A 13,144-nucleotide genomic window follows, 5' to 3' on the forward strand; every position below is an offset into this window, starting at 1 on the left:
AAAACACTTTGTTTGTTAATTGCCATAAACTAGAATAAGTCAAGCCTGTCTGCTCTCCTCAAGGAGGCCACTGAGAGTTGTGCTCTGGCCAGGTCTTGCTGCCTGGTCCTCCGTCACACTTACAATGACCATCTCCATATCCGAGGGCTCATGGGTGCTCCTGCTGGTAATGCTGTTTCTGACACTGTCGGCCAGGTTTCTGAGCTGCGGTGCTGCTGAGGTCACCTGGCTGAGGCGGGGGGTGAACGCTCTGCTCCTCAGCCACGCCACCACTGTCATCAAGCACAGAACCAGTATGGGCTCCCCGATCATGATGCCCAACACCGCTGTTGTGCGGTTCATGCTCTCCTGCACCTTGTCCAGGCTGTAGTTGGGAGAGCTGCACATGCCCAGCTGGGGGTTGAAGGTGGAGTGAGGGGGACAGTCCAGGCAGTGGGTCCCCTCAGGGCCACTGCAGGTCTCACAGCTGCGGTGGCACGGCAGGCAGTGGCGCTGGGGAGGCGTGCTGCTGTTGCTGTCCAACTCGTAGAAGTGGGGAGGACAGGCCACCACACAGATGATCTCAAAGATGTACAGTGGGTAGGGACAGTCTTTACCCAGGGAAAGGGGAGGAAAACATATCAAAGCTGATTTCTCTGACTATGCATTGAGGAATTTATAGAAGAACTGCAAAAATAAATGGAAGTACATTTGGGTTGTGTACAATTAATTTAATCTAGTTAAGTTCAGATCACCTGCTGCCAGTTCCCAGACTAAGTGGCAACACATACATCATTTACAATACAATCGTATCCATGTGTAGAGTTAAAAGTAGAGTTGACCATGTGTGACTACCTTTGCAGCTTCCATCGTTATTCCTCACAGTACACTGATAGATCATCGTCCGCTCCATGCGCCGTCCAAATATATGTTCATCAGTGCCATAAAGGTTAATGTGCAAATGTGTTAACTCCCCTATAAAAGAGCAAGATAGTCTTCCAAATCAGTCTGAATCTTTCTTTCACAGAATTATGGCCTGGGTTTAGGTTTTGACAAATTTACCGATGTTGTGGCGGTCGCCAGTATTTCTTATTATGAGTGACCAGAATCCAGTGGGATCTTCATCCCAGCATCTGGTGCTCATGAAGTTCCAACCAGAGAATCCAGCGCTGGATCGATCAAAATGTCTGGGGGATTTACAATGGTTATGGTCTAGTCCACTTGGTGAAGTCCTTGTTTTGTTTATTTATGGAAAGGTGAATATTTATTTGGCTGAGACTACCTCCTGGTGAGCAGGTTGGAGGAAGTTCCTGCGGGAGATAAAAGTGTGATGGTGAGGTCTCCACGATGCACATGTTTCAATGAGAGCTGTGCCTGAACATGCTCCAAGGACCTGATGCGATTCCTATCCCATCTGCACGCTGTCTCATTCCAACTGATGCGGAGATAATGGCCAATCTTGCTGAAGGGAAAAAGCGCAATGCAAACTATGATGCCTCACATAGCAAAAGTGTGTTTATATCAAACAAAATGCATTTGGGCCTAAACCTCTAGGTTTTGAAAGCAATGTGTCATTGTTCAATTGAAATGCAAATAGGAGACTGAAATCTTACACGGGCATATCTTTGAGAATCACATGTGGGCACTTCTTCTGTGAATTCACTGCAATCCAATTTCTGGCCAAACCCACCAGCTTTCCAGCATCCAAAAGTCCATACCCATAGTAATGGCTGACTAAAAACAAACACCATCGCAAACAAGCATAACTCATATTTCATACCAAGTTTCAAACCAAGTATCACATCACATGTATGACTATCATGCATAACCACATCTTTAGGGGAAGTATATGTATAGACTAAATAAATGATTAACCTAAAAAATTCAAAACAATACAATGTTGAACTCATTTTGATGCTACGCTGACTTACAACAGGGAGAATGGAGTCTCTGACATTGCGGAATTAATGTTATCGCATTATAAAACAAATTAATGTTATCACATTATACAACGTTGTTATCGCAGGTAGGAGCATGACGCTTTCAGTCGGTTTTAAACTAATTGGGTAACACTTCACCACTCATTTTGATGCTACGCTGACTTACAACGCGGAGAATGGAGTCTGACATTGCGGAATTAATGTTATCGCATTATAAAACAAATTAATGTAGTCGCAATATACAACGTTGTTATGACCCTTTCAGTCAGTTTTAAACTAATTCTTCACCACTATTTAAACAGATTATTTAATAGCTACAAGGACAAGGGAATTTGGTTTTGATACATTCTTGCAGCACATTCACACATGGACAACAATAGACATCAAGGTGAGAATATTTTAAAAGAATAGGCACTAAGTCGAGGATTTCTTAAAATATTTGTTTTGTCTTCATGGTACTAATTTATCAGATAGAAGAAGCCCTCACCATTTCTCCCTACTCCATTCACTGTCCAGTCTTCTGCCTTCAGATTGTGGCGTCTGGATGCTCGTACAACTAGGTGTTGCACATCACGCCAGGTAAGTGTGGGGCTATGGGTGAAACAAATAAAAAAGGATGAACTACCCAACTGAGCCAAACTGAACTGCTCTCAGTTATAGCATTGCAAAAACTAAATTAAGCCACTACTTTGCTTCTAAAGCCAGAGCGATGATCCCAGCTGCTAAGGGGGCTGAAGCTGATGTTCCAGTGTGGTCAGTGGTACAAGCCCCATTCAGGTCTGTTGTCACCTGGACAGTCGGGCAGTATAAAAATACATATGTTAATACTAATATTAACATATTAGTATTACACATGTTAATACATATGTCAATACTAATATGTTAATACTATCATTTGAAAAACAGATTGTGATTTTAATTTAGGAAATGTATGTAGATACGAGGTGTGCTTAAAATATTAAACCTACAGTACATAATAATTAAACATATGCTAAAATGTGTATATGTATAGGGTCATACCAGACTGAGGTTCTTACAATTCTCTCTTGGTTGCCATCACCCCCGCTATAAGTTGTGGTCAGCACTGCTGCACAGGGTTCACTGTAGCTGGGCACATCTGCCCTATTTGTGGTGCTACTGACGGCCACTGTGTATATGCTGTTGACATAACCATCGCAGTTGCAGTTGTCCATGTTCATGCCACCATTCCCAGAGGCCCAAATGAAAATGGAACCCAGGCCGTCACGGCCCTGCAGAGCAAGCTTTTCATGTTAACTCAGTATGGAAACAGAGAGTCTGGAAACCATATAATCAGTTGGGTATGCCAGCGAAAAGACAGATGATGTTGTCACTTTTGAGTCAAAATGGGGATGCTCTGAACATTTGACCTGTGATTTCTCTCAAAAACAACATTGTGGTGCCAGATAAAAATGTAAGTGGGCTAGCCGTAACCAAATGACCAAAAGACTACTCACATTGAAACAAGCCTCTAATTCCAAACAGCTGAAAGACACTCACATGTACTTAACAACTACTTTAGCTACAAAATCTAAGCAGGCAGTATTACAGAAGTTCCAAATATAGAATATTTTCTTTGATGTGAAATCTAACTGACTTAGAAAGAGCCCGAATGAAGCCATACCTGGCTCACTCCTCTGATGAGGGCCTCCTGAGACAGCAACCCTGGCCCATCTACTACTGAACCAGTGTCTGGTGGGCCCCAACTGCTGCTGTAGATGTCAATGTGATGCTGATTAAAGATGAGAGATTTGGCCTCTATCAAGTCGGTCACATCCCCATCCAACATCCGTATACCTAAACAAAGCAGCAAAAGCGTAGCGTTATATCAGATGCTGCGAACATAATGGCCACTCAGAGAGCATAATTGAGGACAGGCAAATTATGCAAAATGTTGTCGCTCAAGCAGTTACCACATGCCTCCGATTTTAGCGTGATATGCCACACCGACACCACACACACTGTTATTTGCTACAGATGCAATCTGTCCAGCGCATCTTGTTCCATGCCTGGGAAGTAGAAAATATGAGTACATTTTCACAATCTCTGCAGGCTAATTTTAAGCACCAATTCTATAATATTCAGAGGGAGAATATTTACCTGTTCCTTTTGTAAAGTGTACGATGTGGGTCAGGGTTTGGATCAATGTCATTAATATCATAGCTAGCTGCAGGATCCTTTATAAACACAGATAGGCATAAAAAGAGTTAATAAAAATGACAAGTACTTTTAATTGTTTGGCAAAGAGTGCATGATACTAGTTTCTAAATTGGTTCAATGTGCAGGTGCATGACTTGCAAGCTCACATAATTTCCAGCAAGATCGGGGTGGTTTTTCTCAATCCCATCATCCAGTACTGACACAACCACACCCTTGCCTGTGTACCCACGAGTCCATGCTGCCACAATATTGTGACCAAATGATTCACTCTGGAAATATATATACCTTAGGTATTAGCATTCCTCGAGGTGTCAGTCATCTAGTTTCCTATGCTGTGGTTGACTGAGAGTTAAAATTGAAATTAGGAACTGAGGAATTACAGGCCCAATTGACAGCAAACTCTCAAGGGTTGCTGATGAACATGTTGAAATGTATACATTATTTGAAACTATATAGCTAAACTGCAATAACATCTATAAAGATGATATGTACCAGATGCCACTGCTTATGGAATAAAGGATCACAGGGGGGTATGAATGAGTGTCGTTTCTTCCTGGACTTTCCTGACTGTTGTGCAAACCAGATAATCTGCAGCATAGAGAGTTAAACAGATAACATGATGAATGAGCCAGCCCTCTATACAATCATGGTCTTAACTTGCCTATATTTCAAACACAGAAACAAACCCTAGCACCGACAACTATAGGCTGTGGATATAATATCTATATCTAGTAAATTATTGTTGGCCAATTAACATTTAGTCTTTCAGTTTTATAGCCTAAAGACAGATCCTTACAACAAAAATCCTGCGTGGGACAAAAAAAAAACTGAAGTTGTACTGCAGAAAACAGCTTGTTATTAGCCTAGTTATTATTATAAATTATTTTTGTAAAAGCTAGTATACGCCTATTGTTGTAGCCTGCATGCAAAAATGCTGCCCATCTGCTAGCCTTTTAGGCTATCACTGATAAAAAAAAAATATATATATATATATATATATATATTATCCTTTAAATGAATTCAATTCCATAGGCCTACTTTAATTTCAAATAATCTCACCATTGGATCCTTCCTCAGTCGCACACTGTGCAAGTGAGTTTGAAACGACTGCTTTAACACTGCCCTTTGCTTCATGTGATAGTAATTGCTGTCTGTAAATATCTGCATAACACAATAATAGCATTCATTATGGGATATGGCTAAACTCAAATGTTAGCCAACATCAGTGAAAAGAAAAATAGCTACAACGCTAACGTAGCATGACTATCTTGTGCTTAAGAATACTTTTCCCATATTGATAAATCCATATTTTCTTGAAATTCTCTCAACAGACTCGGCGGAAGTCCCCGCCAACTGAACAGCACAATTATTCGTGTAAAAATCTGCAGTGAGACAAATATTACATAAGCAAGCTGAAAACAAAAGGTGGTAAAAAGGCCTACTGTTCATGGCGGCCTTTAGGTAACTTTGTATTTCACTACGCGACGATTGCCATGACAACAGCGTTACCGGGGATGACCAAAGATTCTAGACTGCCTGACTAGCCTAGCCTGACGAGCCAGACCCACATTAAAATGTAGGTCTGGGCTAGGGTTGCCACATTTGATTTGTGAAAATACGGGACAAAAAAAGTTATGATTTTGATTCATGTTAAATGCCTTTTATTATACTAGGCCTATTACTGGTTTTAAATAATAATTTATTAACAAATGCTGCAAATGTTTAACTATAAATGGTGCATTCATTGTCACTTTAAGGTTGCTGAGTCTAAACGGTTCTAATCAGAGCCATATAAAGGTAAACCTTATATGGCTCTGGTTCTAATGCCCTTTCACCAGCTCTTTTAAGATATAAGGCTAATCCATAAAACATTAACAATACTATGCATAATATTAAGTTGTTAGCCTACCGGCTCCGAAAAGTTACCATTTTCACCCTGTCGGCGTTGTGTAGGCCTACTGTATCTCTTTTTCTTCGCCGCTGGCCCTGACTTTGATTGTAGGCCTATACTCCTCCGTCTCGTGCCCCATTTTATCAAACCAAATCGAACCGAATTTTTTTTTTTTTACTAGGCTACCCTCTCCAATCTGTTGCCTACCCGCACGCACTCACTCTCTTCGACATGCTTGCTGCGCGCGGCCAGTAGGCCCTAGTTGTTAGATGATGCTGATGGTTAAAGGGGTGGTTCAGGATTTTGGACATAAGACCTCATTTCCAAGTAAGCAAGTGTGATTTTTATCAGTGGAGACCGTTTTCAACACGTTTCATCTAGTCCTTCTAATTGCAGAGTTTGCAGGTGCTAGGCTAGCGCAAGTCAACGGTATGTGCTAGCCTGCCACTAAAGACAGTCTTACCCACTCCAAAGTACACCCGAGGCAAATTCCAGACAATCGATGTAAATGTCTGTGTTGGTAGAATAGTGTGAGAAATACAACTACCCTCGCATCGCGTTGCAATAGTTATACTTTGGTCCCTGAAGTTGGTAGTAGTCATTTTGCATCTCAGTGGCGGCCTGATATTACCAAGGCTACTACTAGGCATCCCCATTGGAGTGTGCTTTACTGTTTACTTTTCGGCGCAGTACTACTAACCGGAGCAAGTATAATTCCGCCGCTGCTAAGAAACTAGTCCCTCAAAATGTAATGCGATCGTTGAAATGCAAGGATAGAATAACGTTACAAATAACACTATCAAAACAGACATTTACATCGATAGTCTGGCGTTATAATTTATTTGCCTCGGGTGTACTTTGGAGTGGGTAAGACTGTTTTTAGTGGCAGGCTAGCACATACCGTTGACTTGCGCTAGCCTAGCACCTGCGAACTCTGCAATTAGAAGGACTGGATGAAACGTGTTGAAAACGGTCTCCACTGATAAATATCACACTTGCTTACTTGGAAATGAGGTCCTATGTCCAAAATCCTGAACCACCCCTTTAAGGTAAACTTTCGTTTCGCAGGTCTGCATTACAACCAATCAAATAAGCACATGCCTGCCTCCGACAGCAGGATACAATCAAGATAATTTAAGAAAAATAGTAGGATTGCAGGAGCGGCATGGGCAGATTATGAACTTTCGGGCCCCTGGGCCCAGGGCCCCCCACTTATTGTCGTATATGTGGGAGGGGGGGTTTGGGGGTCCTCCCCCAGAAATGTTTTAATTTGTTTGATGTGATTTCCTGTATTCTGGTGCATTTTGGGGATGGCCAATACTAAATTCAATCAGATTCATAGCCTACATCCTGATTTATTGATATTGAGGCAATGATTCCATGCAAAGGCTTGGGCTTCAGGGCCCCCTGACCCCTTGGGCCCCTGGGCCTGGGCCCAGTAGGCCCGTGCAGTAATCCATCCCTAAGGAGCGGAACGTAGGTTTTATTAAAAGTGAAAGTAGGGAATACTTAAAAAATAGAAGTGCCTTTGCACCAAAAAACGGGACATTTGGTGTCCCGGGAAAGATTATCAATTTTCCGGGAAAGACATTAAAAAAAGAGAACAATCCCGGGAAAACCAGAACGTGTGGTAACCCTAGTCTGGGCACTCACCGTTCTCAGTGCTCAGTCCGAGGGGCGGGATAATCGGTTGTCTTTCAAATTCCCTCTGCACGCGATAGGACAGCGCTATGAGTCCCATGCGTTTCCCACCAGCGGAGCTAGTTGGCTAGTTCAAACTTTTGCCAACTTAATAAAAGCTTAACTCGTGTCACACTGTTCACCAACAACAACATCCATCTTATTTGTTTTCAAGTAGCAGGGAATTCAAGCCAAACCGTTGCAACTCTGCCATCAATCATTATGTTAAGCCCGCCTAACGACTCTATACACGATTTGACTGGCCTGATAGAACTTTAATTTTTCGAGCTCACAAGCCAACGGAGAGTTGCTAGACTAGCCCTGGCAGCAAATGTAATTTGCAAGATCTTTGATAGCAAGTAACGAGATTGGTTATGAAATGGCCATCGCTGTCTTATAACATTAACATGAGTTACAAAGTTGCAAAATGCTGGCTGTGACGTTAGCTATGATTCTAACTTCCTGTCATTTAGCGATAACGCATTCGCAGAGCCCGTCTACATATTCTCTGATATAGTTTTTTTGTTGTTGTTGCAATATTTTAACATAACTATAAAACAAAAAATAAAAAAAAACTTGAATCTTCAAAAAAAGGGAAAAAAAGAAAAAGAAAGAAAGAAAACTTGAAGATCTGACAGGGACTGATTTAAAGGCCACGTATGGCAAGCGATTTTAACATTTACCCGCTTGACAGATTGAGTTTGACTATCTGGAATTAACATTGTAGATATCAACAACGTCTTTCTGACTAGTCGCAATTACATTTTGGATAGTTGGAATTGTCATTAAAGATATCTGTAACATAATTGTGACTAGTGGAAATGTCAGATAGAGATATCTGTAATTTAGTTTTGACTAGGCAAAACTGAATTAGGCTACAGATATCTGTCATCATGTCATTGAAAACAACATTCAACTCGTCACACATTTTAATTGACAATTGCATATATCTTTAATTCACTTTTGACTAGGCAGAATGAAAGGTGAAGATATCTCAAACGTCATTATGACTAGTGCAAATTATTGTGCAAGATGTTGCTCTAGATCCGTAGCAGAGCCCGTCTACTTATTAGACATTCTCTGTGCGTAGGCTAATTTCCCCTCCCCAACATAATTTCCCCTCCCCAACATCGAAGAAGAAGTGGGCTTATTTCATTATTTCTAAGAATGGAAGAAGAAGAAGCAGTCATGGCTGTAATGTCTTGTTGACATCTAAAATAACTAAAACTTAGGGACACCGTGTGGTTTATTAGACTCACGTTATCAACTGGCTTGATCTCTGTTTCGTAGCCTACATAAATTAGTAGGCCTAGGCTACTAAATGCACCAGCACCATCTACAGGAAACTCCATTCATAATGGTGTTGGCTGTAATCGAAAAAATCAACATTGAAAAGCAACATTGAATCATCAATTCTTGCTGCCAGCTCCTGTCTATAGGCTGCAGCATTAAAAAGACGATTAAAAACTCCTTCTGACATGATGCTAATTAGTGCTAATTACAAAGTTAACAGTTAGGTGCTATGTGATTTGATGATTTGAACAACACACTCTGCTTCCGCCTAAAGTAGCCTAGGATGCAGGCCTAATTTGCATAGCAATACAGATCTCTAACGTCATTTCGCCTAGTCAAAACTCTAATTCAAGATATCTATAATTACATTTTGACTAGGCAGAATGAAAGTTATAGATAACAAAACTCATTCAAGATATCTATAACTTGATAATAGATCTAGCCTACAATCAAATTATGACTAGGCCTATCCCTAACTCCAGTTTGAGATATCTACAACGTCATTTTGACAAGTCATAATTCCATTTACAGATATAATGTAATTTCCCCTAATCAAAACATAATTCAAGATATTTGAAAAGGAACATGTAGATATCTTGAATTGAGGTGAATTAAAGATATCTTCAACTGGAGTTATGACTAGTCAGAATCAAACTGTAGATATCTCTAACTGGAATTACAGATATCTGCAATACATATCCAGTCTGGCGGGTAAATGTTAAAATGGCTTGCCATAGGCCACGTGTCTATAGGACTTTACTGCCACCTGGTGCATGTTCAAAAAACGTGGCACGACACAAAACAAAACAGCCGAAATAAGCCATTCGCAGTGGGAGTATTTCATTGAATTAACTTGGTGTAGCTTGGTGTTAGATTTGACTGGTAGAAGCATAGGCTAATATTTGTTTTCCTGCAACAGAGGAGAGCTTATCCTTACAAAAATAACTGCTCTGCTGTCATGGGACAAACAAGTACAGTATTTCTGCAGTAAATTGCAGTAGGGCTACTAGTGCAATGTATTTTTTTTCATGTCCACACATATTGCATTGCCTGCATATGAACTCCAAATAATTCCTCTAATAATAGACAGTAAACTGAGTGGGCAATATTATCATGGAGGTAGGAAAATGTGGGATTTAACACCGTGATAGGCCTGTATTGGCAGATATGAACCATTAAATATTAGCCTACAACGGCTAAACAATATAAACATCTAGTTATTGAGGCAGCATGCTGTAGGTTAAATAACACTGCTTGGTTAACCACCGCAGAGGCATATACTATACTATATAACTATACTATATATTTATATATATATATATATATATATATATATATATATATATATTTTTTTTTTTTTTTTTTAGACTTTCTGTGTAGGTTTTCTGTGCGTCATGATCAGAGGGTTCGTTAATTTTTCTAAATTTTTGTCAACCGCTGCTGGCAACTGGATTATCTAAGCTTGGAATTACTAACCACCTTATTCAGGGAATTAACTGCGTCACGCGGTCTATTTCAAGCTAATACCATCCTGTTCCCTTGCATCACTTCCAAAACTTCGTAACGCAAGTTAAGGCACAGATGTAGCCTTCATTTAACGGTTGAAAACTTTTACCTGGAGCATCGTACTGAGTTCTTGAAAATGACTCCTATTCTGTGGACTTCTTTTCAACTTCCCATTTCAAATTGCACCAGACCCATCTCATTTGCTGCTCAGACGAGAAGACTCCGAGAGAAAACAAAAGATGACAAGAGGTAGCCTCCTGAAATATCATTAGCAATCTTTCACTTTTTTCTGAGGGGAGATTCATATGGTCACTAAGTTATTATGGCTGACTAATTGTGTTTTTCCATAGTTTGGTTGTGTTCAGAGAGAAGACCACTGCCGTGGCGACCAAAGCAGATGCTGTCCCTAGCAATAAGGCAGATTATGTCATCACTAAACTTGATGATCTGGTGAACTGGGCTCGAAGGGTAAGAATTCATAACTAACAGCTCTACATAGCACTACTCCATACAATTGACGTTACAATTTATCAATGGTAATTTTGGTGAATAGAATGATTGTGAAGGTAATCAGTGCATTCCCTTGAAATGCGTTTTCTATGATAATACGTGTAAGATGAGGTGGTTAATATGCTTGTTGTGTGTCAGAGTTCCCTATGGCCTATGACCTTTGGTCTGGCGTGCTGTGCAGTGGAGATGATGCACATGGCCGCTCCCAGGTATGACATGGACCGCTTTGGGGTGGTGTTCAGGGCCAGTCCTCGACAAGCTGATGTCATGATTGTGGCTGGGACTCTGACCAATAAAATGGCACCTGCTCTTCGCAAGGTACACTTTCTATAGATTATTTGTTGATACTGACCCATCAGTATGCTTTGGCATAAATAATGACAGTGATGCTATGTCCAAATGATGCTTAGATATTCTGTTTGTGATTTCTGTAGGTCTATGATCAGATGCCAGAGCCTCGATATGTCATATCCATGGGAAGGTAAAAATGAGATTGATTTGAATCTTTGAATTTGTGTTTAATACATGGAGCAGGAGCACTATAGTTGTAATCCTCTTTATTTGGTGAAGCTATATGAAAAGTCACTCAGTTAGGGTATTGCTTCTTGGATCAGGGATTTTCAACCAGTGGTCTGCGGCTGGTGGTCCCTGACCATGGATTCAGTAATGTAGTTGCAATGTGGGAATCAGTATTTTTATTCAGTGGTGGTCCTGGGGTTACGCAATTAGTCAGAATGGTGGTACCTGGTTCACAATCGGTTGAAACCCCCTGCTCTGGATGATTGTATCTTTTTCTACAGTTGTGCAAATGGTGGAGGCTACTACCACTATTCATATTCTGTGGTGAGAGGCTGTGACCGCATTGTACCAGTGGATATATACGTACCAGGTATGGGAGTCCTTCAATCAATTGTGTGTGACTGTTCAAACACAATCAAACATATTCAACAAAGAAAAATGGTTCAGAATTACAAGATGTTTTAGTAATATATTTCTGCTCTGATACAGCATACAGCTCAAGACTGTTCTTCTGTTTCCTGTCTGTCTCCCAGGGTGTCCTCCAACTGCTGAGGCCTTGCTGTATGGTACCTTGCAGCTGCAGAAGAAGATCAAACGTGAGAAGAAACTTCAGATCTGGTATCGCAAATGAGCTGTATGGTTGTGGTTTGTTGTGGTTGTGGAATGTTAAACTGTAAGTACATGACTGCTAATGTATGATGTATTATAGATGATGATTATAGTCATCAGTCTTTTGAAATGAGGATGGACAATTTCTCACAGGAGTTGCTCTGGTTGAGTTCTTATCTCCTCTTATTTGTTGTAAAAATAAAATAACTGTATTGCATTGTATTCATTATGTGATGAAGAACATAATAATAAAAATGGGTTCATTATAAGCCTGTTCCTGCACACCATGCTTTTTTCAGTCATAACTGACATAACAGTCATCAGTCATAACAAAGGGAAAAAAAGTGGGACTCAGTGCTGATCAATCCAAACGTCTCAGTTTTTGTATAAACTACTTCTTTGATCAAGAATGTCAGTGCTGTCAGGTTTTAGGCAGTGATGTCTTATGTTTCAGGCACACTTCATTTTTGCACATAGAAGGGAATTAAGTGTTAACATCCCCTCTCTCCTCACACGTGTGTTGCAGTGTGTTGCCAGAGACACACGGGGTGATATTCTCACACATTATATCAGGGTAGTACCAGTAATTACCCGTAGGTGGTGCCATGGTTCCAAGCATTTGGGACTTCAGGCCTTCTTCTGGGTCAAAGAAGTGATAAAGCTATAAATAGATGACTGCTGGTGACTTAATGAAAATATCTGCTGTGTTCACCTTTGTATATTTTTCCGCCCTGAGCCCAATCAGAAGTTTATGAAAGCTTAACTAAACTGGGGTGATGGGTGTAGCGGGTGGGGGTTGCTATTGTCTCTCCTGACCTCAGTGACTTTGTTCCCATATGCCCAACAATTTCCTATGTATTAGCAGTGTTATGTCGTTTTCTCCTCTATGCAGCAGGATGAACTATACCATAGAAATTATTTTCACAGAAAGGGCAAAAAGCACCTGGCTGTATTTTGTGCAGAGCTCAATCATAATATTGATGATCATCCATATGTCTTGAATGTGTTGTCTGTTAACTTCAGATCAGTTCTTGTAGGT

General features: G+C 40.6%; 2 protein-coding genes across 2 annotated transcripts; one reads left to right on the top strand and one right to left on the bottom strand.

Annotated features, from left to right (window-relative positions):
• Positions 1-39: 39 nt before the first annotated feature.
• Positions 40-6,221, bottom strand: LOC143113074 (proprotein convertase subtilisin/kexin type 4-like). Its single transcript, XM_076275401.1, has 15 exons — positions 6,210-6,221; positions 5,382-5,450; positions 5,157-5,258; positions 4,566-4,685; positions 4,244-4,348; positions 4,038-4,114; positions 3,858-3,946; positions 3,562-3,734; positions 2,957-3,169; positions 2,608-2,708; positions 2,407-2,510; positions 1,593-1,713; positions 1,262-1,441; positions 1,042-1,166; positions 40-590 (listed from the first exon to the last, which is right to left on the bottom strand). The coding sequence occupies exons 1-15, from the start codon at positions 6,219-6,221 to the stop codon at positions 40-42; spliced, it is 2,142 nt and encodes a 713-aa protein (XP_076131516.1).
• A 4,266-nt stretch (positions 6,222-10,487) lies between these two features.
• On the top strand, positions 10,488-12,249 carry ndufs7 (NADH:ubiquinone oxidoreductase core subunit S7). Its single transcript, XM_076277256.1, has 6 exons — positions 10,488-10,716; positions 10,818-10,935; positions 11,116-11,295; positions 11,412-11,458; positions 11,778-11,866; positions 12,030-12,249. The coding sequence occupies exons 1-6, from the start codon at positions 10,604-10,606 to the stop codon at positions 12,125-12,127; spliced, it is 645 nt and encodes a 214-aa protein (XP_076133371.1). The 5' UTR covers positions 10,488-10,603; the 3' UTR covers positions 12,128-12,249.
• Positions 12,250-13,144: the final 895 nt, after the last annotated feature.

Source organism: Alosa pseudoharengus, unplaced genomic scaffold, assembly GCF_046254945.1.
Source record: "Alosa pseudoharengus isolate Yale_2024_CS ecotype anadromous, Long Island Sound unplaced genomic scaffold, YU_APseudo_1.1 YU_APseudo_1.1_scf_11, whole genome shotgun sequence".
In the NCBI taxonomy this organism is placed as follows: domain Eukaryota; kingdom Metazoa; phylum Chordata; class Actinopteri; order Clupeiformes; family Clupeidae; genus Alosa; species Alosa pseudoharengus.